At 43.0% G+C, this 26,678-nt stretch overlaps 1 protein-coding gene across 1 annotated transcript in view; it reads right to left on the bottom strand.

Annotated features, from left to right (window-relative positions):
• Positions 1-2,942: 2,942 nt before the first annotated feature.
• The window catches only part of LOC144500030 (short transient receptor potential channel 6-like), a 162,171-nt gene continuing 138,435 nt past the window's right edge, over positions 2,943-26,678 (bottom strand). Inside the window, exons 9-12 of the mRNA XM_078222785.1 lie at positions 17,586-17,789; positions 16,191-16,274; positions 5,145-5,220; positions 2,943-3,377 (exon numbers count right to left, since the gene is read on the bottom strand). Coding sequence (XP_078078911.1) covers positions 3,253-3,377; positions 5,145-5,220; positions 16,191-16,274; positions 17,586-17,789 — 489 coding nt within the window. The 3' untranslated portion in view covers positions 2,943-3,252. The remainder of the gene's footprint in view (positions 3,378-5,144; positions 5,221-16,190; positions 16,275-17,585; positions 17,790-26,678) is intronic.

Below are 26,678 nucleotides of genomic sequence, written 5' to 3'. Positions count from 1 at the left end.
AATTATTTGCCTCCATGAATATCAGCCAAATATTTCACAGGATTAAGTGACGGATTTTGGAAGTAGAATGGATAGAGGCAATATAAACCATATGGTAGAATTGTAAAGGTGATGCAGAACAGAGAGATCTACTGTTTCACGTGTGTAAATCTTTGAAGGTAGCAGGGTAACTTAACAGGGCTGTTATGAAAATAGATCCACAGAACTACAGAATTGTAACGGCGCAGGAGGAGGCCATTTGGCCCCTTGTCTCTGTATTGGCTCTCCAAATGAGCATTATGACTTAGTGCCATTTCCCCAACCTTCTCCCTGAAAACCTGCACATTATTCACATAATCATCTAATGTCCTCTTGAATGCCTCGATTGAACCTGCCTCCACTACACTTCCAGACTGTGCATCTCAGACCTGAACCACTTGCTGTGGGAAAAAATTTATTCTCACATCGCATTAACTTCTTTTGCAAATCAGTTTAAATCTGTGCCCTCTTGTTCTCGATCCTTTTATGAGCAGGAATGATTTATCCCTAACTATTCTGTCCAGCCCCCTCATAATTTTGAACATGTCTGTCAGGTTTCCTCTTAGACTTCTCCTCTCCAAGGAGAACAGTCCTCACTTCTTCAATCTATCTTCATAACCAAAGTTTCTCAGGAAGGCTAGTAGAATATTATCATTTATTGCGAGAAGAACTGAATATAAAATCAAGGAGGTTTTTCTTCAGTTGTACAAAGCACTAGTGAGATCACATTTGGAGAAATGTGTACAGTGTTGGTAACCTTATTTATGAAGGATGTAAATGCACTGGAAGGAGTTGAGAGAAATGTTACCAGCCTAATGGATGGGTTTTCTAATGAGGAAATATTAGACAGGCTAGGCTTGTATCTGTTGGAGCACAGAAGAGTAAAAGGTGACTTGATTGAAACATATAAGATTATGAGGGGTCTTGACAGGGTGGGTGCGGAGAGGATGTTTCTTCTTGTGGGTGAACCTGGATCACTTTAAAAATAAGGAGTCATCCATTTAAAGTGGAGATGAGGTGAGATTTTTTTTCACTCATGAATCTTTGAAACTCTCTTCTTGAAAGGGTGGTAGAAGTAGAGCTCGATCTTATGACCCTATCCCGCCCGTCGTGCAGCAAGGCAACGTGGTAAGATTGGGTGAGAGGTGAAAAATCAGCAATGTGCCTGGTTTCTCACATTCCCTCGATCTTACCAACCCTGTCCTGCCGCCAAAATTGGCTTTGGGTCCAGATAGGGCATGAAGCTGATATAAATATTTCTGACATGCCTTTATCGTCTGGGCTCACTTTTGCTTACCTCCTCACCGGTCGAGCTTCTAACTGGTGAGAATCACAGCTGGTCTCCATCAGCTGAAGTCTCACAACACCAGGTTAAAGTCCAACAGATTTATTTGGTAGCAAAAGCCACAAGCTTTCGGAGCGCTGCTCCTTCGTCAGGTGAGTGGGATTTCAGTTCACAAACAGGGCATATAAAGACACAAACTCAATTTACAAAATAATATGTTACCAGACTAATGGATAGGTTTTCTAATGAGGAAATATTAGACAGGCTAGACTTGTATCTGTTGGAGCACAGAAGAGTAAAAGGTATTTTACAAAATATTATTTTGTAAATTGAGTTGTGTCTTTATATGCCCTGTTTGTGAACTGAAATCCCACTCACCTGACGAAGGGGCAGCGCTCCAAAAGCTAGTGGCTTTTGCTACCAAATAAACCCGTTGGACTTTAACCTGGTGTTGTGAGACTTCTTACGGTGTTTACCCCAGTCCAACGCCGGCATCTCCACATCATGTCCATCAGCTGAGTCCAGGTGTTATGGCCTCGCTGGGGGGTTTGGAGGCTATTGAAGCCCCAGGATGGTTGGGGGCATGGCCAGACAGTGCCCATAGGATAGTGTCAGCCTGACAGTGCCCACCTGGCACTGCCCACCGGGCACCTTGGCAGTGCTCACCGGGGACCATAACTGTGCCGGGGCAGTGTTTGCGAGGAACTCTGCAGAAAAATCTTATTGTCTCTCAATTTCTTTCTGAAAATTTTGGAAATATTCCATGAAGCCTTTCTTTGCATTTATGCAATTTTTTACAAATACTTTACTCAGATGAAACAAACAGTTTTATTTTCAGATCTGCTAAAGAGGCGTACATCCATCTGGAAAATGCTTCTCTCAGACGTGATGAAGTTCTGAAATCATTTCTGAGTCATTTGAATTTCATTATTTTGAGGCCAATGCAACAGGTTAACAAAGTGAGACGGATATATTACCTCATCCACTTTCCTACAGTGGATATGCTAAATCCAATTTGGCATTCCTAATTCCCTGAATATAGCTTACCTTCTACACTATTTAGGAAAGCCCTTTCATCTGAGTTCTTTGTGGTACATTCAGAAAAGACTTCTTGATTTTGGCTCAAAGATGGTCACACTGATGTAAAATGGACTGCGACTCACCATCACCCATTTTACATGGTCAAACAAAGTTAAGATCTACCCCAAGGACTTTACACCATTTTTAGGAGCAAGACTCATAATCACTTTACATTAATTACTACATAACAGCAGTTATTCTAAAAGGAAGTTTTGAGTTCTTTGAACCACTTGAGCTCTCTATAAATCTATTTTCTAATTTTTTGAGGACCATTGCATGGAAACAATTTGAATAAAACATATATCCTTGCATTGTTTTCCCCCTATGCTCTGCTGGAGAAGCTGACTCAATCAGATCTCTGGTTAGTGAATGGAAGAGGGTTAACAATGGAACTTGGATCTGTTGCTTTGCATCATTCTTAGCAGTTTAGGTTTCAAAGCAGTTCCAACAGCACAGAAATGCCCTATTTAGTTCAATGTAACATCATAATATAAATTTCTCATTGAGATATAAACTAGCATAGAGGAGGCGCAAAGAATTCCAACATCAAGCATTTTTTATGAGAGCCCCTTCATTGTAAGAAAAACATATATTTTACACAAGTTATCATTGTTTTATAAACATTTTAATATAATGTGTACCTCAATATTTCCTGATAATAAGATAAAACAGTACAATACCTGATATTATACAAATTATTGTAGAAGTACTGATTTGATTATGCACTTAATTCTCATTGGAATGTCTGTAGCTAAAATTACATTTGGCATCATTGTAATAAACATGCAAAATCCTTCGTTAAGTTACTGATTTGGTAAAAGGTGTTTAAGATACAAGGTCACTATGCTATTGTTTCCCTTCTTATTGGATTAAGCTCCCAATTTTTCTCCAAATTTTCTGATTAATTCAGCAAGATCTTCTGTGTTTTGTGATTTCTCTTCAAGGAGTTCATATCGGAGACTCGAAATATCTTGTTTTATTTCCTTGAGTTCACCTTGAAGATAATGAAGCAAACAAGTGAACAAATGGCATTGATGAAGAAGAATTTTTGCAACAGAAATGGTTTTGAATGGAAGCTTTGGAATGAAGATAGTAAGAAGGCAAGATAAATATAATATTGAATAAAAATAACCTCTGTTCAGGCCTAAAATTCACAAACATACACTCCAGTTCTAAGAACAATACATTGATAGCAGTTGTTCAATAAACTAACTGTACCCTGGTAACATAAAATAAGAACAATCATAATAATATGTAATCTGCTCGCCCATCCTCTTAGACTAATCTATTAATTATTTTACGAGCTTGTCATTTTTACTATTGTAAGTACAATAAAATCACATAGGTCTGATACCTATTAGCATTCCTCCTCCGAAAAGATCTTAAGGGGATATTGGTATTTGCATTTTCTGCCATTTCTTTAAATATTTCAATAAGAATAAAGGAGTTTTCTCCGCACAAATTACTTGATGCAAAGTGGTTTGTTGGGTGACACAATGGCACAGTGATTAGCACTGCTGCCTCACAGTGCCAGGGATCCGGGTTCGATTCCCGACTTGCGTCACTGCCTGCGGAGTCTGCACGTTCTCCCTCTGTCTACATGGGTTTCCTCTGGGTGCTCCGGTTTCCTCCCACAGTGCAAAAGGCATGCTGGTTAGGGTGCATTGGCCATGCTAAATTTTCCCCCAGTGTACCTGAACAGGCGCCGGAGTGTGGCGACTAGGGGATTTTCACAGTAACTTCATTGCAGTGTTAATGCAAGCCTACTTGTGACACTAATAAGTAAACTTAAACTTTTCTTTAGTTTTGCATTATGAATTTATTTTGTTTAAAGTCTTGGACAAATTTAATCCTCATCAAGTGCTATATATACTAGTGCTATGGGGAATGGGATATTTTTCTTCTTCGAGTTTAGGTGTAAACTGAGCTCAGTCTAATGAAATGAAAGTTTTCATGCTCTCTGCTAATTCTGAAGGCTATGCTCAAAGTTAATTTGTGCTGCCTCAACCCAGTGGAGAGCAAATCGAGAGCTAAGAATATCTTTTATTTCTGCTCTGACTCAGTCTAGCAGCCTTCATCACTCAGGTAATTGATTTGGGAAATATAAAAGTCATGCTGGTGTAGCAATTCTGGTATGTCCAAGGCTTGTTATGGCAAAGCTGTGGGAGTCTTGCTCTATATCTACCCATGCTGCACATTATATGACAATGCTTAATGCTGGCACTGTCTGTGAAAAGGTATTCCATTCTTTATTCAAAGATATCACACAATACAAAAATATACAAAGAATTTTTGTATTTTACAGTGATATTAGGTGAATCTTTGTCCTGCTTCCTGTTGTCTGTATTAGTTTATTTTGGAGAAAATTAAACCTGTTCTATTTGACCAGATGAGGGATGACATGTTTCAGCGATGTTTCCTGACTTAGCAATAACAAGAGGTTTCAGGTCTGAAGTGAGGTATATTATTCCGAATAACAAATAGTAAGGCTTCTTTTTAGACTAACAAATCAAGGACAGCTCTGGTGAAATCAAGTTTCATGTGTCCCGTTGGAAATTTTCACTTGAAAGCTGATTGTTGAGTACAAATATTAAAGGATTATTGTGGCTGTAGAAACCTGAAATATTTTGAGCTGAATGTTTCCAGAACATGGCTGTTTCCATTGAGAGGGCTGTGTTACCAAGGAAAGCAGAAACCTGTAATGCATGTGTGTTCTGAATATATCAACCATTCCCATTACATGGTCATGTCATTGACTTACCTTCATTGACTTCATCATTTTCCCTATCCATTTGTGCTTTCAGCACATACCTCTTGATGAGACGCTTCATTATTTTCTGTCGGTGACAAGCAAGAAGCCCATTACTAAACTGAACTGCCAGCACATACTACACAAGACAAACTAACAGCATAGCAACAAAATCTGGCATTTCATTGTTGTACTTAACAGACAAACACCCCAAGTTAGATTATAAATATTGCAAATTTAGGTGAACTGATATAAGCCAAAGTTTTTCTTCAGCAATCATTTTTACTACATTTGCATTGAAGAACTAATAAGATGAGGTTGTATAATTCAGGTACAGTTAAAACTGTCCTATGTAGCACACAATCTAACAATTTCTCTAATTCAGGCAAATGGCACAGGTATCAGAGACACGTGGGGCCAGATTTTCACCAGCCGGGGATATAGCTCGAGTCAGGAAATTTCTTGACTCAGCAGACTTGCCTTGGTTAAAAAGGTTCTGTTATACCCAATTTTTGACCAGGCGATGGGATAAATTCAGAACCGCTGACACTAGGAGCAAATCACAGGTGGCCGCCAGGGTAGGTTAGTGCTGAAGTGGGCTGGTTACAAGCCCTGCCTCAGTTCTCTGGAACTTTGCCCCAGCTGTTTTAGAAGGTATTAAGTCCTCTAGCCCTCAACCTTTGTGACCGCTCACCACCTACCCACTTCCCAAGCCCCCTCCATGCCACCTCATATCCAGATGCCACCTCCATATCCACTCACCCAATATTCACTACAGACAGACTCCAGGAGCCATGTGGAGATGTAAAATAAAATCTAACAATCCAATAGAGTTCTCACTCATACATACCTGAGAGTGAAGAAAAATGCCCATTCATGAAACCTGTTCAAAGACTTTTAATATTCTCAAGAACTCAATCTGTTATGTAAACAAAGCTTAATTCTATAACCACATCAGGGATCGATAGACAGTGATACATGCTTTGAGGCACAAGGCAGGATCAGAATATTTAATGAATTCTACGTCTTGGTTGTTAATAAGGAAGAGGAGGCTGGCAAAATATCAGTAGAAATGGAGTTGGTAGAGGTAATGGATGGGTGAAAATTGATAAACAGAATGCACTGGAAAAACTGGCTATGCCGAGAGTGGATAGGTCACCTGGTATAGTGTTTTGCATCCCAGGTTGCTAAGGGATGTGGCTTTGGGAATAGCATAAGGGCTTTCCAGAATCTTCCAAAACTTCCCTCGGTACGAGTTGTCAGATGTTTGGAAAGTGGCAAATGTGATACCCTGATTCCGGAAAGGATAAGGACATTCCTTGGAACGACAGGCTAGCCAATTTAACATCAGTGATGGATAAGGTGTCAGAATAATAATCAAACAAAGAATTAACAAAGAGGTTATTTAATGAGAGACAATGGACAGAATTTTACTGGTTCCCTCCGCCCATAAAATCGTGCGAGAGCCGAGAAATCAGGATCACGCCCGATTTCTCGGTTCCCGCGATTTTACGGGAACCAGATGGGTGAGACGCTGAGTAATTTATTCAAACATATTTTAATGAGGATTTAAATGGCATTAGTGAGCCCAGTGTTGAATTGTCCAGGCTCGCTTTCCTTTATAGCCTCACCGGGAGAGGTTCTCTCCGGCGAAAAAAACACCTGCTCCCCATAAGCGGGGAACAGTCATGTTGACCTTGCCAGTAGAACTAGAGGCCATTGAGGCCCTTGGGGAGGCCAAGGGTAAGGGGGTGCCCCTTGGGCAGTGCCAGTCTGGCACCTTGGCACTACCTGCCTGAAACCACGGTAATGCCCGCTAGGCAATTTGGCACTGCCCACCGGGCACTGACAGGGGGTGGGCCTAAGGTGGTGGGGCCATGGGGGCAGGGCTTATAGGGAGCAGTGCTTGAAGGGATGGCTCAATCGGGGTAGGGAGGGGGCCTACTGCAACTCTGAAAGTGATCAGTAGGGGGGTGCGATTGGTCTGGGCAGTGGGGGGGGGGGAGGGGGGAAGGGCATTACCAGGCAGTGTGCAGCTCGCAATTGGCCATGGGCCCCCGTGATTGCAGGGGGGTGGAGGAGTTTGTTCAAACTGTCTGCACCAGCAGGGGCCTGACAGCAGAATGTCAGATCTCTGCTGCTGCTACTATTCTGTATGTGCAGAATCAGAGGTCTGCATGTGTGTATTTGCTCCCTTTACAGTTGCTATTGTGCATGCACAGACATGGGTATGCAATAGCTCCCTCTGCAGGCTGGCTGGCGAATTAAGCCCTGCCCACTGCCTGCAGCAGCTGGAAATGTCCTAGACCATTTTTCCATACACTATGTGCATAAAATTGCACGTGAATACACACCCAAAAAAGGATCTACAACTCTCCCATTTTCACGCTAGCTGGACAGCCAGAATCATTCTCATAAAATTCCACCCAATGAGTTGTGTAAAATCAAGTTTGATTAATCTAATTTAATTTTTTGATGAAGCAACGGAGTAAGTTGGTGCGGGAATATGTTTGACATTGGCTATGTATATTTTAACAATGTGTTTCACAAAATACCATGTACTACATAACAAGATTAATGCTCATAAAGATGAAGCCAGTGTCAGCTTGGATGCAAAAACATTGCTTAAGGACAAAAATATTGAGTCAATGGTTGTTTTTCAGGCTGGAGGATGGTAGACAGTCGTCTTTCCCAAGAGTCAGTGCTAGATCCCTGCTTTTTTGATGTAGATATGACTTAATAGAACATAGAACATAGAAAGCCACAGCACAAACAGGCCCTTCGGCCCACAAGTTGCGCCGATCACATCCCCGCCTCTAGGCCTATCTATAGCCCTCAATCCCATTAAATCCCATGTACTCATCCAGAAGTATCTTAAAAGACCCCAACAAGTTTGCCTCCACCACCACCGACGTCAGCCGATTCCACTCACCCACCACCCTCTGAGTGAAAAACTTACCCCTGACATCTCCTCTGTACCTACCCCCCAGCACCTTAAACCTGTGTCCTCTCGTAGCAACCATTTCAGCCCCTGGAAATAGCCTCTGAGAGTCTACCCTATCCAGACCTCTCAACATCTTGTAAACCTCTATCAGGTCACCTCTCATCCTTCGTCTCTCCAGGGAGAATATTGGAACACAGGAAAATTCTAAAACTTGCCAATAATACCAAACTTGGAGGAGGTATGGAAAACAGTGAGGAAGATTACAATGACTGTAGAAGAAGATAGATAGACGAACATGAATGGGGAAGTGTGAGGTCCTGTGTTTTAGAAGGAGGCATAGGGAAATATAAATTTAATAGCACAGTTCAAGGAACAGTGATCCAGGGACTCATGTGTATAGGTGTGAAGGTGACCGAACATATTGAGAGAGTGGGAGAGGTATTGAGTACAAAAGCAAAGTAATTATGCTGAAATAAAAACAGAAAATGCTGGAAAAACAGAACAGGTGTGATAGCGTCTATGGATAGAGAAACAGAGATAATATTTTGAGCTCAATATGGCTATTCCTTGGAACTGAAGAAAGAGTAATAGGGCTGAATTTTCCCCCAATTTGTCAGTGTCAGGCTTCGATTGGAGGCCGGCGTGTATTTCCCCTGGTGCACTGATGAGTTTTCACACCAGATCTTGAGCCATTCTGATAAAATAATCAGGTGAGGGGGAGAGGGGTTCGTGGTTTATGTTGTCTGTCTGGCGGGGTGGGATCTGATAGAGCTGGCTCCACAGAGAATGGGCGCCACCTTTATAGGGTATCCCAATCGGAACTGATGGTGAATTCTCCCTCCCCCCCAACCCCAAAGGTATCAGGGGCTCAATTGTCAGGGGCTCTGGACCCCCACCATTGCAAATTTATCAGGCTCTGCCCACCCCTCCATGACATTGCGAGAGTATCACCGCTACTCCCTTCCCTCAGTGCTCACTCCCCTCCTTCATTGCTGCTCCCGCCCCCTCCCCCCCCCATCAATACAAGGTCCCTCCCTCAATGGCTGCTCCCCCTGTCACTGCCAAGTTCCCCCTTCAAACGTTTCAGCGCTCCCCCTCCCCATGACACATGACGGGAAACCCCCCACCCCCAATTGTGCTCCCGAGGGGGCCTGCCCTGGCACTGCTCACAACACAGGTTGGCAGAGACTGGAACTGCCAGGTTGGCGGTGCCAATTTGTGCCAGAGGCAGTGTCCAGATATGCCCCTCTCCCTGAGGGCTATAATGATCTTGGCAGCCCTGGCAGGATACCTTTGACTGCCGGTGAGGTGTGAATATTCAGCTGAATTGGTGGGAACACTGTTCTAGATCACGACTGTTTTTTCAGTGCAATTTCAGACCTGAATCTCCGCACTCTGTGCACTGCAGAGGTCCCAATCGTGAATCTCATTAAAAACCCAGGCAGTGGGGCCTATTCACCCCGGAGTTTGACAATCCTGGAACTCTGCGCACACGCAGTGGTCCCGATCTGTCACTCTCCCCCGTTTGCTGGCCAGCTCAATCGCTGGCCAGCCCGGGACCTCCGCAGTGCTGCCCCTCCAGCCGCCCCTCCGCAGCCCGATCACAGCCTGCACAACAATTCCCGGGCCAGCCCTGACCCACCCCCGCCCTGGAGCACCCCGATGTCCAGCCCACCCCCCCAGCAATGGCGATCCCCCCCACTCCCCTCACCCCGACAGACCCCCCCCCCCCCTCCCGCATACTCCCCCCCAGGGTCAGACCCCCTCCTGGGAGACAACCCCCCCAGCAGACCCCCTCCCAGTCCACCCCAATCGCTGCCCTCCCACCAGCCCAGACCAATCGCAATGCAGAGTGACAGCAGGACCCTCCCACCCCCACTGTTCACCCCTAGACCCCGCCCACAATAGACCCCACCCCCTTGGCACTGCCCTATGCCCGATGGGCAGTGCCATGGTGCCCCCTGGGGATGGGCACTTTGCCCCTTGGGCAGTGCCATAGGGCACAGGCTGGCACTGCCAGGGTACCCATGCCCAGAGGGTACCCCCGCCGCCTGACCCCCTGGGGGGCTCCAATTGCCTCCCCCTGCTAATTCCGGCGGGGTCTTCCACTAGTTCCCCGAATGTGGGGAGCTACACTAAACCCTGCCGAAATGAAGTACTGCTGGTGGGGTGAGGTTTCTATCGGGCCCAGCAAATTCCATGCTGGGCTTGATAATAACATGCAAAATATATTTAAAATACATTAAAAACAGATTCAAATGACTTGCCTCTCTTCCCGCCGGTTTCCAGCGTGGTCTCGACTGCGACTATTCTCCGGCTCTGGGAGACGCGCATGCATTCCCCGCGCATGCGCGAATCTCATGAAATGGCCGACACGTGATTCTCCAGACCGGACCCGCCAGAAAAGTTGCAGGTCGCGTTGGGAGAATCGGGCCCGAGGCTTCCACCCTTTGTGGGCTGCGGCCTCGCTAAGTTGCCAGCAGGGGGGGCTAGGACAAGACAGAAATGAGATCTCGCCAGCAAGCCCCTTATTTCCTGACGTGTGAGGTTTTGTGCCCATGTCATTGTTCTTACTAATGGTGAGATGATGAATGATTTCTAAAAGAAATTGGCTGGGCACTTGAGGGAAATAAACTTGCAGTAGGTGAATGGGATACTCTAGATTGCTCTGCACCGAGCCAGCATGGACTTGATAGGCCAAATAACCTCCTTCTGTGCTATTACGAGTCTGATTCCATGGGCGGAATTTTCCCACAGGCGGACGGGGGGCGGGGGGGGGGGGGGGGCGGGAATGGACCATGCGAAGGTCCATTGACCTCGGGCGCGATTTGCCGGTCTTGGGCACAGCTGGAAAATCCCTCCCCATGATTCTATTCCAACTTTACCAATGAAACAAAGAAACATAGAAAATAGGAGCAGGAGGAAGCCATTTCACCCTTAGAACCTACTCCGCCATTTGCTATGATCATGGCTGATCCTCTATCTCAATGCCATATTCCAACTTTCTCTCCATACTCCTTGGTACCATTAAAAAACATTTTTTAATTATCTCTTCAGTGACTTGCCCTCCACAGAGTCTGTGGTAGAGAATTCCACAGATTCACTACCCTTTGAAGGAAGAAAGCTTTCCTCATGTTAGTCCTGAATGATCTACCTCGTATCCTGAGACTGTGTTCCCTGGTTCGAGATTCCCCCAGCCAGGGAAAATATCCTCCCAGCATCCAGCCTCAGCCTTGGACAGATAAGGATTTCTTCAAATAGCCTTTGAAAGGCAGCCTTGCCGCAAACATTGGTTGGTGGCTATGGGAGCAGGCAGTGCCATTAGTTAGATGATGAGATGATCAAATTATGTCAGTTCCATAATGACATCACAAACTTGTTCTGGAAGTGTCCGCCAGTTTTAGACATGAGCTGCAGTCACCAGGAATATTGTTGCCTGTAAAATTAGACTAGGTGTAAAAGGAACACAAAGTGAGCACGTTTCCACTTTTCCAGCTGCTGCCACCCTTTTTGCAGCACTTTTGCTGACGAGGTGGGTGTTGGGGGGATAAAGTGATGAAAATTGCCCCAATATCTTTTGTTTCAGGTCTTTTCTACTCAGGCTACCTCTACACACCGTACAGTCTGGAACCGCTGCTGCTGCCAATGGCAAAGAAAACAATGCAATGCTGAATTTATCAGCTAAAAGAAGTAGCATCAGCTTCTATCTCCAATGGTCGTGCTGTCTTTCAGAAAAAATTACTTGTCACCAAAGGCAACTAAGCTTTCTTGCTGGGGCAGCCAAAGTAGCAGACTAGCTGCACAGGTCTGCAATGTGATTTTCCTGTCACAAACCTGCACATTTTTGTTCCTGGCCACTCTGCCAAGTAGTGACCCACAGTAAAAAGTCATTGCGATTTTTACTGTTCCTTAATTTGTGAGGAAAAAGGACTCAATGAGCACTCATTCTCTAAGCACAGGTAAAAAGCTTAAAAAGCCAAGATGCCTGAAGATTTTTGGAACTCCTTTCAAGGGGGTATAGACTGCCTTCACTCGCAGTATTCGCAGGTGGACGGCACTCATTGAAATAATGTGGGAGGGGATGTTCCTGGACCTCCCTCGTCGTTTTGCTCCAGGCTTAGACTAGCAACCAACTTTCCTGGCCCCCTTTCAAAATGCCGGGTCCTGCTGAATGTCGACCTTGCAATGGCCACTCAAGTAACCTGACTTGCCAAATTTGGACACACTGAGGTCCAGACAGGTACAGGACCAGTGGCCAGGGAGACACGACCAGGGAAATCAGCCATGTTAAAACAAATACACGTGCATAAGACCAAATGTGCACATTTAAGTATGGGATTGGTATTATAGAAATCACTTTACAATTTAAGATAACCATCTTTACTTTATTCAGAGCTAGAGGTACATTTTGCATAACTGCTTTCTGAAGGGCATCTGCAACACAAAGGCACTATGACCACTCAACTAATTGCTCTTCCTGCATTCAAAACAGATCAACAATAGCCAATACACATTTTAAAACCGAATAAAGTAAGCAATTTTGTTGCAATTTCTCAAAGTAAGCTTATATAACTATAATAAAAAGGTAACAACTTATTGGACAAGATTCAACTTCAAAGTGAACAAAAGGGGAGAACACAGGAACTGCATCTCTTCAAAATGCAATTTATCCACCATTAAATAGTAGGTTTAGAAAGGCTTCCAAGCTAACTACATTATAATTTTACAACAGTCTGAAGGTGGTCTGAAAATCATTAAATTGAAAAAGTTCTGCAGCCTTTCTCATTTATTTTTCAATTCACACTTTAGAATAATGCCATTTCCACCTGGTTGGACAATTATGTCCAAGATCGTGATAACCTAGCATGCTCACTTTGCAAAAAGGATTCGATAGACTTCTGTCTTCTAATAGAATCAGTTTGTAATGTACTGGACCTGCAATGTTCTGGAGCTCGTGCTATTGATTTTGCAGAACACATTTTACAACAATGGTGGCGACAGAGAAAAAACAAGTGCATTTGCTGAAAGCTGTGCCTTTTACTTCTGGCTACAGAATACATCCAGTGTCTGTAGCGTGAATAAGCCCAATACATGCCAAGCTACACTATTGGCCTAGGAGGCAAGCTATATACTTACTCAGCTTTGAGTTACAAAAGGCCCATGGCATCTATAGTGGCCATGCTTGTATTTACCAAAAACTCTGCTCCAGATGAGTCTACAAAAATCGACTTTGGGGGTATTGCTCCACTATTCCAAAGGCAACAAATGTCCCTCCATCATATTACAGTTCTGGCATCAAGATTAAGGAGGCATTTGATGTGTTAATATCTTAAATATTCATGTAAAGTTTAAAGTTTGTTTATTAGTGTCACAAGTAGGCTTACATTAACACTGCACTGAAGTTACTGTAAAAATCCCCCAGTCGCCACATTGTGGAGCCTGTTCGGGTACACTGAGGGAGAATTTAGCATGGCCAATGCACCTAACCAGCACATCTTTCCGACTGTGGGAGGAAACCAGAGCACCCAGAGGAAACTCACGCAGACACTGGGAGAACGTGCAGACTCTGCACAGACAGTGACCCAAGCTAGGAATTGAGCCTGGATCCCTGGAGCAGTGAGGCAGCAGTGCTAACCACTGTGCCGCCCACTAAAGTTTGTGAGTTTGATGACTGCAGTGTATATAGGAAGATGCATTTTACATCTTTCCAGATGGGAGAATCAAAAGTATCGGTTTTCCAGCTATCATATAGACAAGTTTTTTTTAAATCTCTCCAGGTTTCCTAGCCAAGGTCCTGCAGCACAAACATATGGCCGGGGAGCAGCTAAATCCAATGGTTTGGGGGAGACTGGGGAGAGATCAGGGAGGAAGCAGAGTAGATAAAGGACCACAGGATAGGTAGAGTACAACCAGAGCAGTGAGATGGTAGTTGTGGGCATTGATGTGTGGGGCATGGGGATGATATAACATTGCATAATGGAGGTCGATTGAAGATCAGAGGGAAATTGAATGGGGGTGGGGGGGTGTTTATTGTTTACGAGCAGGCGTGGGGAGAGATCATGGATCTGATATCACAGAGGTGATGAGTTGGACAGATTTCAAAGAGACTTACAGCATAGTTTGTCAGAAGAAAGATTCTGACTCTGCCTGGTTCTCAAGCACTTCTGTAAATGTACTTTGCACTTCTTGCCTCCTTTTATCTCATCAATTTCTGAAGCTCCTTATGAATACGTGCTGAGGGAAGATTTGCAGGTAATGCAGAATGACCAGGAGAGTAGTACTGTTTGAGTAGCTCTTTAAAAAAGAACCAGCTCAGAGACTATGGGCCAAATAATATCACTCTTTGAATCTATGATTACACTAATGACTAAACTCCGCAATAAATTAATTGGCTGTAATGCACTTTGAGAAATACTGATGTCTTGTAAGGTGCTATATGAATGCAAAATCTTCTTCCTTTCTTTCTCTTTAAATTGGCTGAATTAATTCCTCTTGGCTTACAAAGAATAAAAACACATTTTATATTTATGTACATTGAATGAATAATCAAATCTATTTTAAAAAATCAAAAAGGAGTTTGGGAGTGTTATGTCTCAAATTTAAGGATAATGTTTAATATAGCTCCCCGCTATTATACATGTAAATATTATTATTAATGGGTATACACCTTTGATACTGTCAGACAAATGATGGCACTATCTGCTCCAAGTGTTTGAAGAATGATCATACAATTGTAAATAATATTTCTGTAAAGAATAAGACCATTTATATATTTATAAAACAGCTTATATGAAATCAAGACAATAAGTTAAGGAATGGATTCAGTCTGCATCTCATGCAGTCAAATTTCTAATTTGGATAGGAGAAATAATGTGCTCCATCAAGAACTGGTTAATTGAGACAATTATTATTGAAGAGGTGCTGACTATAGGCATTGTTATGAGCTAAGTTGTAATTTAGTAACATACCCAGTCTGGAAAAGCTGCTGTTTTTAGATGGTGGGCTGATTCTTTTTTGAAGTGCCTAAACATATAGGGAGAGAATCTGATTTTATTTTCCCTGGCAGGTAACACGATTGAAGTGGAGGGGATCAGTTTAGCTCAGCTGGTTGCACAACTGGTTGGTGATGCAGAGGGAGCGTTTAAATGCAGCTCCCCTTGTCAACAATGCAAAGCTGTGAGCCAGTCCAGGCGAGTTACACGCCTGGTAACCCCAAAGCGGCGTGTTTCATGTGGACGTTCTTTCAATGCACTGAATGTGGAACGATTGCGATCCAATTCCATCGGTTTTCTTGCCCAAAATCACACTTGGAAAATCCCACCCAACAACTTTTGATCTAACTCCAGAAATAATTGACTCTTTCGATCACTACCCAATGTAAGGATGAATAATTAGTTTCTACAGTTTGGATGTAAGCAATTCTGAATCAGTGTTTTCTGAATGTGAATCTACACGAAATGACTGGGTGGAGTAAGATTCACAATAAGTTATCCCCATCACTGAAGTGCACATGCAGTATTGCTACTGTGCAAAATGAAAACAAAATTCTGCTGTGGTGGACATGAAATAAATAACTCTCTTTCTTACTGCATTCTCACCTATCTTTTCTCCCCTTGGTTGTAAACTTTTAACAGCGGGAGCAAACATTATTCACTTGCACTCTCCAACTAAGAATTAACTTGTAAAGGCATGTCTCTGGTAACTCTGTCAGATACATCAGTTCATGGCCAGCACTGGGACTGCGTGCTGTACCAGGATCACAATACCATATTCAAATGGCAATCAACCCATGAGTGGCTGATCACTCTCTGGGAATATATCAGCGCTGTGTGAATATGAGAACTTCTTAAGGGATAAGAAGCCAAGAAGATTGGATCCAATGCTGTTTTCTTCCAGGTTAACCTGTTACCACTCCTTTCCTCAACAGAGCAGCAAGACATTCCTCTGCAAGATTGATACTCTAGTAAATGCTAATATTGTCATCACCACCTGCTCTAATATGCAACAAACTTTCATCCCCTGGATTTGTTGCTGCTGGAATTTCTGGATTTAAATCTGTCTGTAGATGATTATAACATTTGTAATACTGACCCTGTTGACTGGAATTTACCTACCTGGTACCTTGTTGGTGGGTTCCTGATGCTTTGTAAACTGCGATCTTCAGTACTTCGAGTACTCGAATGTTTGCTGTACCTGAGCTGAAGGGAAAAACTAAACAGCTTGAAAATGATAAAATATCATTCTGAGGCCACATTGTTTCCGTTTGCTCAACACATCTACTGTGGACTCTGAATTATGTATCATGTGATAATTCAGACTGGATGACAACATCCTACTTATTTTTTCCATCAGAAATTGTAATAGTCTCAAAATAATGAAATTGTCATTCATTCTGTCTCCAAACCTAAGCTAATGCCGACTGTGCGAAGAACTAAGTGCATTTGAGTCTATTGATGTGGACCAGACTTAAGGCTATGTTCATGTACTGATTATAGATTTCACTTCTATGTAGTTAGGATAAAAATATCTTTTCTGATCCATTTTTTATTTTATCTGTTGTTGAGACTATGTTTATTGTCCATCTCCAGTTGCCTTCAAATGTTGAACTTCAGCAGTATTTGTGATGATGGTGTTCCTACAATGACGCTATGTAGAGATATTGATCTGGTGATTATAAAAGTGCACTGATAGCAATCAAAGCTCTAAAGGTGTGGGAATTGGAAAGGAACTAGCTGGTGATGGTGTTCTTATAAGTTCTCTGGTTCTCGTTAGTAGGAGTTATAGAAAAGGAAAACATGTCCCTGCCAGTCGGATCAATGGTGGCTATGGTTGAGGAGAAGGGGGGGAATACAGTGGGAGGCCCAAAAATTACAGAAGGATTTTCTGATGCTGCCCTCCTTGACGGATCGGGAATCCTGATGGAGGCCGGTTAAAAACTGACAATAATAAATCAAATCAAAACAAAAATGTTGGGAGGGATTATCCAGCTGTTCTCGCGGGGGGGATCATTCGGTCCTGCCAATGGCAACCCCCGCATGGATTCTCCAGCAGCAGAAGGTGCAAACAACTGGAAATCCCGCTGACAGTTGTGGGACTGGAAGATCCCACAATTGGCTAATGGCGTGCTGCCTCAGTAAAACACACCGCGAGGGGTGTGGAAAATCCTGCTCATTATCCTTTGGCTGTTCCTGTTTCATTTAATGTTCAATATTTGGTATTGTTGTATATTTATTTTTGCTTACTGTTTAAGGTGTAAACTAAGCGATAGATTACCCATTTCACTTTTGTTATGATGTGGAGATGCCGGCGTTGGACTGGGGTGGGCACAGTAAGAAGTCTCACAATTCCAGGTTAAAGTTTATTTGGAATCACGAGTTTTCGGAACACTGCTCCTTCCTGTTAGACTTTAACCTGGTGTTGTGAAACTTCTTACTTTTATTATGCGCATTGCATTCAAAAATTCTTCACGATACAAGACCTACTGGGTAAGTTAATTATTAAAATGTTACCTTTTCCATTTCTGCATTTTCCTGATACTGTCCTTTTCTGCATCTCAAAAGGCTACTCATTGATTTTTTAATCCTCAGCAGGAGATAAAAGAAGGACTTTGGGCTCGGCACCAAGTTAAATGGAACTGCAAGTGTCCGTCCCTCTTCAAAATAGGAAATCCACAGCTTGGCTCTGGCAAACTTCCATTCCACATCAGCATCATTCTACAAAATCAGGAATACATGAGGTTTATGATAAAGGAATAGAAAAATATTAACATCTAACTGTGTGACATGTTTGGGCACACGTTTCATAGACAGTTTAAATGCAGAGAATGCAAGTCAAGATGTTTGCACTGAGCAATTAGCATTTTTGTACAGTTACCAGCCCATAAAAATTGACTTTGTTGTTGCTATTAAGTCACTTCCTATGTGCAAAGTTGACAATAATGATTACAATCTATCTAACATTCACGCTTACCATGTCTTAGGTCCCAAAAGATACACAAGACATATCAAAGGCAATATGTGAGTTCACTGTTAGTTGGAGTCATATTCACAGTAATAATATCTCTCCTGTTGTGTTACTCATGTCCTCTGGCTCTCTAATTCTGCGTACCTTTGATCTCCATCCTAAGGCAGGTCTCACAGCAGCATGATCTCCACGACAGTTAGGCCGAGGAGGTAGGTCCAAGACCACCCCCAGCTGGAGCAGGATTGGAAAGCATGCTGCTGGCCCCAAATCAGATCCACACCATATATCCAGGCAACTGCCTCTCCAAAGAGTTGCCCTGGCAACTTTTACATGCATGTTGTAACTGGAGCTATGAATAACAGTGATTCCAATTTCTTTCCATCCCATAGCTGAACAGAAATCTCTTGCACTATTTCCATCTGCTATTGGTGTAAATTGGAAGGATTTACAAGTTGATACTTGACCTGTTTGGTCATGTTATTAATGTGCCTTCCTTGGCCATCAAGTCCTGGGGTTGGACTAGAGCCCAGAGCTTCTGGCTCAGAGGTAGGGCACTACTCACTGAGCCACTAGATCTCCCACACATTTGATACTGTTAATCTAACCTTTGTGCTCATTTCTGGCCCCTTCTTCTATCTCTACTTCTTTGCAACCTGATCTCTTGTGATCCTACAACACTTCTATTGGTACCTATAGTAAGTTGGTTTCACCAATTAAGAACAAACGATAGACGTTTATTCATGAACAACAACTATTTACAGGGTGATTCAGATTCAATGTTTCCAGACATGACCCTAGGATTTAATTGCTGGGTCAAGCCCAGACAAGTTGGAGTGAAGACCCAACTCAGTTTCTGATTGGTTAGCCCAGGTCATGTGACCCTTCCAGAAGATTGGCCCTTAAAGGAGAAAGACACCATGTCCCTCTCACTCTAAGTTCCTTTACACACAGGACAATAGTTAACTTATACAGTCTGCCATAATTTACAACAACGAACACCTTAAATCAATCCATCAAAAATTCAGTCTCTCTGGGGTCGCTTCCTCATGGAGTGGTTCAACTGAGGCACTTTCTGCAGAAACTGTCCTACTTGGACGCTCCTCTGGTACTGAGGCTTCAACTTCTCCTGTTTCAGTTGGAACTATACTCTCGCCTGTCACAGGCTGATTGGACATTCCACTTCTCGGGCAGCCATCAACACTTTCAGCTGGTAACAATGAATCAGGCTGTAAAACTGGCTCTTGGGACGAATCACATTCATAAAGGTGGTCCACATGCTTCCTCAGCACCCTATCTTGCACATTCACTTTGTGAGACAATGGTCCTGTCTTGGCCACAACATTTCTTGGAACCTGACTTGGGCCACTTCCAAATTTTTTCACATAGACTGGGTCATCTATTTTGAATGATCTTGCATCTTTAGTTGAATCATTATTCTTCTTTTGGTTGCACTGTCTCGCCTCTACCCTCTCTGCTAAATTTGGGAATACCAGGCTTAGCTTGGCCCTTAGACGTTTACCCATCAATAGTTCTGCTGGAGATATACTGGTGGTCGAATGCACGGTAGTCCTGTCAGCTATAAGAAACTGAGCTATTTTTGTTTCCAAAGATGCAGCTGATTGTTTCTTTTAGACAACATTGAAAATCTGGACTGATTGCTCAGCCAGTCCATTGGATGGGGGATGTTACGGAGCAGTCCTTATGTGCTTTATCCCACTGAAAGACATGAAACTTTGAGATTCGGTGCTTGTGAAAGCGGTTCCGTTATCTGATATGAGTGCTTCAGGTACTCCATGGAACGTGAAGCACTGGGGGAGCTTCTCGACTGTGGCATGTAGAAATATGGTGCCCAAAAATGGTCCTATATAATCTATGAGGACTCGCATTCATGGCCGGCCAGGCCATTCCCAAGGGTGCAAAGGGGCTGTCACAGGTAACATGTGCTGTAACTGACACTGATCGCAGTGTTTCACCAGTCTTTCAATATCATTATCGATGTCTGGCCACCAAACATAGCTTCTGGCAAGCATCTTCATTTTTGACACGCACCTTTCTGATGGGCACTATACAACTCAGCAAGGAGCAATTCCCTGCCTGGCACAGGGATGATTACTCTCACTCACCATAGAATGATACCGTCCTCACAGCTTAACTCGTCTTTCCTAGTGTGGTATGGTTTCATGTATTCGGAAGTCATTTCATTCCACTTACTAATGTTTTGTGTCTTATCTTTGACAACAGCGGATATCTGCTGCTCCAAAATTGTATTTGTTGTGCTGACACTGGAGTCTAGGAAATTCATAAATTCATTGCCATCACGATTTCTTGTACTAGGGTAGGGAGCGGTGTACTCTCTGGCTGTGGAAGACGACTGAGGGCATCAACGTTGTCTATTTGTGCCCCGGTCAGTGTTTAAATGTGTATTCCTAGGCTGATAAGACCAATGCCCAGTGCTGAATCCTGGCCGATGCAATTGGCGGGATAGCCTTGTCCTCCTTGAATAGATCCAAAGTGGTTTGTGGTCTGTGACAGCAGTAAAATGTCTTTGATCGACATGCTGGTGGAAGGTTCTCACTCCGTCCATGACAGTCCATTTTCTATTTGTGAATAACCTTTCTCAGCTTCTGAAAGGGTTCCCAACATGTATACAATCAGCCTCTCAGACCCATCATCCATTCTGAGAGACAAAACTGCCCCAAAGCTGTATGGGAAGGTGTCACAAGTCAGTACTAACTTCTTGATGGATCAAAATGTACCAGTCGGCAAAATTAATATGCTGTTGCTTGACCTTATTAAATGCTTCTTTCTGTGATTCATTCCAGAACCATCTCTGGTGTTTTTTCAGTAACATGTGTATAGGAGCCAACAGTGTTGATAGATTTGGAAAGAAATGCCTGTAATAATTAATCATCCCCAGGAATGATTTAAGCTCTGAGGTGTTTCTAGGGACCAATGCCTCCTTTATTGCTCTTACTTTGTCCTCCATAGGATGCAATCCCTGGACATCCACATGAAGCACTCTGCCTCCTTGAATCTGCAAATCTCTGGGGAGTGATTTCCCCCACACCTGTAACACTCTGTAATGATCCGAGGCTGTTGATTCATTCTCCTGAATCTTCTAACTCCACCAGCTTCTGTACTGGTTTCTTGGTTTAAACTGGAATCTTCGTTTTGGCACCACTGCTGCCTGCAGCTTCCCACCCTAACAGGTAGACCACATCATTCTGGGCACCATTCTCAGTGCTCTCCATTCCGCTATTCAAATGTTATTCCCTGTGCCTTTTTTAAATGAATCTCAGTTTATGCCAGCAACTTCCTCTGTACACCCTCATCATTTACTCCACAGGCCAATCGATCTCTTTGCATGGCATTTAGTGTTGTCCCAAAGTCACAATGCTGCAATTTGCTTAAGCCTTGCAATGTAGGGTTCAATGGTCACCCCTGGAACTCTGCCTGTGGAATTGAATTTAAATCATTGCAAATTCACAGAGGGCTTTGGGTGGTAGTGCCCATTTACCAAATTCATGATCTCTTCAAACAAGCTTGCATTGGGCGAGTTTGGGGCAAATAGAGGCATTTCTGCAGCTCTGTTCTACTTTGCAAGCTTGAATTTGGCTGAACCAGGTTCTGTGCTGATGATTTTGCAATCCCATTTGCTGCTTGTTACCTCAATGCCAAATGTAGTAACCTTGCTCTACCAGTTCAGAACAAACTATAGACAAACCCAAACAAGTTGGAATGAAGCCCCGACTCAGTTCCTGATTGGTCAGCCAGGGTCATATGACCCTTTCAGAAGCTCACCCCTTAAAGGGGCCAGACATCACAGCACCAAATTTCTATCATCATCTTCATTCTCGTATCTCTGCTAATATTTTTTTAATCTATCATCACTATCTTTCTTCTCTTGACCTTTTGCTCAAAATGTCTGCTCTCCATAACATACCTGGCATTAGTTTCTTAAAGCTTTGATATCTCTAACTGTTGGCCAAATGACTGAAATTACAGATTTTTTTGAAGTACTGATGATAAAACTAGGACATGACTAATTGCACAAAAAAAACTACTTCATCAGTCAAAGAAAAAGTGTCAAACATTTTTCCATTCGGCAGCACGGTAGCACAGTGGTTAGCACTGCTGCTTCACAGCTCCAGGGACCTGGGTTCGATTCCCGGCTTGGGTCACTGTCTGTGTAGAGTTTGCACATTCTCCTCGTGTCTGCGTGGGTTTCCTCCGGGTGCTCCGGTTTCCTCCCACAGTCCAAAGATGTGTGGGTTAGGTTGATTGGCCATGCTAAAATTGCCTCTTGGTGTCCTGGGATGTAGGGATTAGCAGGTAAAATATGTAGGGATATGGGGGTAGGGCCTGGGTGGGATTGTGGTCGGTGCAGACTTGATGGGCCGAATGGCCTCTTTCTGTACTGTAGGGTTTCGATGATTTCCTGAGTGAGAGAAAGAACGCAGGAGCAAAGATTTATGAATAGTTGGTAAGAGGAAAGACTTGCATTTGTAGTGCACTTTCTATGACTACCAGATTCCCAAAATCAGCCGGTTAAGTAGTCCTGACGTGTAGTCATTGATTTAATATAAGAAACACATCAGCCAATTTGCATACAGCAAGGTTCCACAAGCAACCACATGATAATGATTATATAATCTGCTTTTTGTGATCTTGATTGAGGGATGAATATTGACTACGACGCAACCTTTTGTCCCTGCAAAATAGTGCTGTAGGATCATTTACATGCACTGAGAGAGCAGAACAAAGAACAAAGAAAATTACAGCACAGGAACAGGCCCTTCGGCCCTCCAAGCCTGCACTGATCATGTTGCCTGACCGAACTAAAAGCCCCTACTCTTCCGGCCACCATACCCCTCTATTCCTATCCTATTCATGTATTTGTCAAGTCGCCCCTTAAAAGAAAAGAATTTAGTGTCTTATCTAAAAGACCCCATAGCACTCCCTCAGTATTGCACTGGAGTGTCAACTTTAATTTCTTTGCTCAGGTCCTGGAATGGTACTTCAACCTGGGACCTTGTGACAAAGAGGCAAGAATGCTACCAGCAGAGCTGTAACTGACACAGTGGAAAAAGACAGCCCAGGTTTGTAGCCAGGTACCTGTGGAGAATAAGTAACTGAACAATAGCAGCGTTTCAACACAACCAAGGGCTTTGAAAGAAAGGGGATCACAATTAGGAGAGGGGGAGAAAGCAGAATGGGCCCCAGGAAGAAGGTCAGCTGGGGTAGAAATAAACAGCATACATTCAATGCAATAATGGCGTTTTGCGAAACATAAGAAGATGGCCCTGCAAACCAGAAAGAAAGCCAGATTGACCAAAAAAATGCAGATGGGCCCATTTTGGAGAAGATTGGGAAGTAGGTGACAGAGGTGGTGACACAACTGGGAGCCTGAGATAGGAAAAGGATGATAGGCCATTGAAGGTAAAGGAGAGAATTATAATATCAGGGAAACTGGTCTCAGTTCCCTTCCTCAGCACAGACTGCCTTACACTCTACCTCAAAGCTGCAGAGCCTCAGTCAGTGAGGCTTTTCTTATTCTTCTACAAAAGTCGGCCTATTACTCACCGAAAAAAACAAACAAATCAACTTTAAGATGTTTTTGATAATTGAGCAGTAAGTAATCAGATTCAATTGATTCGGTGCTGCAAAGCTTTTGAAAATCAATGCAAGGTCCTGTTAACCTGCAAATATTTTATAGATGAAAAGATGTGGTAATTAGGGAATGCTGCTACATTTGTAGGGTATACAAATCCAGGTATATATTTTCTATTACATTCTGAGACACAAACATAACAGTAGTTGCTCTTTGTTGATGGAACACAAACTACCAAATCCTATTTCTATTCACAGGTCCCGATTCTGCTGTCTCTGACCCCATAAAATGTCACATTTATTTGCTTTTGCCTTCAAATCGATAGAAATCACTGATTTGGAGACAAATAGTTGCAGATAAATATATCAACACTAAGAACTGTGCTGTTCAGTTGTACTTAACTACTGTTGCTTCACTATATTGATTTGCATTGGTACCAGTAATTGTCTAGTGGGATATAAAGAGGCTTCTTGTCAGCACAAAGCACTACGTTGGGTTTTTTTTGGGGAAATAAAAATAATATTTCTAGGTTAACTTATTTTCTACCTAGGTAGAGCTGGTGTTCCATAGTTGACCTCAACACTCCTAACTTAGGGAGAGGAATATTGGTTGGTGTTCTTGTAACAGTTTGTTATCTAATAACACTACAGTAAAGTATGTTTCATCCATGCCAACCTGAAATACAAGCAAATATTAGTGAACAGCTTCACAATAGCTTGCAACAGCAAATTAAAAAGACTCCTTCAACAGCACCTTTCAAACCCATCACATCTACCCCGTGGAAGTTCAAGGGTAGCAGAGACATTGGAATGCCAACACCTCCAAGTTCCCCTCCAAGCCACACACTATTCTTACTTGGAAGTATATTGCCATTCCTTCACAGTCACTGGGTCACAAGCATGGAACTCCCTTCTTCACCGCACTGTGAGTGTACCTACACCACAAGAAGTCATGGTGGTGGGCAACGCCAGAAACACACTTTCCTGGGCCTCAAGCCCTCGCCTCTCACACCCCCTCACACGTCCCATGCCCCATCCATGCTAATCCATGCCACTTCATGCCCTCTATCCACCAACATGGCCCTCAAACCCACCATTTCAACACATGCCTCCTCATATTCTACATGCCAACTTATGCACCCAAACCACATCATGACTCTTTACAGCCCATCTGCCAACTTTGTGCCAATTCATATCCTCACCTCAGTTTGCCCTTACACCATCGATGCCATCTCACCCAGTGTCCATCATGGGCAGACCTCAGGACCCATGCTGAGATCAAATAAAATAAGTGTCTAAGTGTCCACTGCAGACATCATCTATAAAAATACTCTCATTCATAAAAACTCATTCGCTACATTTATGTTTCTTCAACTACATAATCCCTTAAAAAACAAACATTTCATTCAAATGCTAACTTCCTTATTAAAAAAATAGAATCTATTACCCTACTTCAAATCATCTATATCAACTTGGAGGAGACAATCAAACTGAAATGACAGGTACCCTACTGTGATAATAGAAGGTTGTACAATAAGTCACATAGCACTAATCCTAAAATGATAGTCCTTAGGAGTGTCTATGGACAGAGTGAAATCGTAAACAATTATTTTTTTAAACACTTCACAGTTTTTTCAAAAACTTAAAGAGTAGGAGTTTTAATGCTTTGACAACTTGACAATTGTTTTTAACAGTTCCTTTTGGTATTTGCTTTTGGCACTTGCTCATTACAGATCTCTTGAAAATTCCAATGAGTTTATGCATGTTTCATGCACATTCTGCCTACTTTCAAACATCCCAGATGGCACTTTACTTCTTCCAAAGGTTAACGTACCTCTCCCAAAGGGCACCTGACTTCCCTTAAAGGTTTCAAAGGACCATATTCGAAGCGGTACCCTAACTTTCCAAAAGGATACCTCACCTCTTCAAAGGACACTGTAAAGTTTATACCTGCGCTTCCCAGGTTGAATCTGCACATGCTGTGCTTCCCTGCAGACATGAACAGCAGCTGCGGTTTTATATGGGCAGCTGCCTCTGTGAAATGTACAAGCGCAAATCCCGATCCACCCCCACAAAAATGGTCGGTGCCATGTTCAGGGCGGAGCTTCTGGGTTTCGGCCTCTTCTGCCATTTTGGTAATAGTCTCTCTGTCACATCAAACATCCAGTCCTCAATGTTATTATATTTGGCAGATCCTAACAAACTGATGCGCTACTCAAACACGAGGCCTGAAGCTCGGTAAATGAAAGGCTTTTATTTACTGTAATGAAGCAGCCAGTAATTATATACACTATCCCAGACTGAAGGGGTCCCGGCCAGAGCAGGGACTCTTATACCTCTCCCAGGAGGCGGAGCCCGACTGGGATGTGCCACAACACTACAGTACAAAGGTGTAACAACCCCACCCTAACCCCAACAGCAACAATAGCACAACCCAACAGTAACATATGTACATCTTTGTAGTACTGGCCAGCCCCTGGCTCAGTACTATCCAGTGGGAACCAACGATGGTTCACCACACAAACACAAAGGAATAGCTTGCCACAATAGCAGAAGTAGAACATACAAAAGGGAAACATGAGTGCTTAAGAGGTGGCATTTAACTTTCTGGGTGAGGGTGAATCTGGGAGCACTTCTCCTCAGAACATTATGGTTTTTAAAACTTCAATTTGTATATGTCCCAGCACAGATTTGGCTGTAATTCTGCCTTTCAAACCAGAAGTCATTTTTCTGGAAGGGTTACAGATATTTTAATGTTATTTTAAATCATTTTATGGATCTCAATAGAACTTTACAGCATGACATCAAAATAAAACAGTTTAATGCCCCACATTAAAGATAACACAGAGCAATTTAAAGAAAAATCTATTAAAAATTCACCCACTATTACTACAGACAGTAGTTTGGACTATATTGTTAAATTAACCCATCAAAATATTTATTTTCTTTCACTATACATAACACAATCATTAAAGAAATATCATTCTTAGAAATGTGGGCTGCGATACTCCCATCCCGACCTGCAACTT

The sequence above is a fragment of the Mustelus asterias genome, chromosome 10 (genome assembly GCF_964213995.1).
Source record: "Mustelus asterias chromosome 10, sMusAst1.hap1.1, whole genome shotgun sequence".
NCBI lineage: Eukaryota > Metazoa > Chordata > Chondrichthyes > Carcharhiniformes > Triakidae > Mustelus > Mustelus asterias.
Note: the sequence above shows the minus strand (reverse complement) of the source record. Positions and strands in the feature narration are given on the sequence as shown.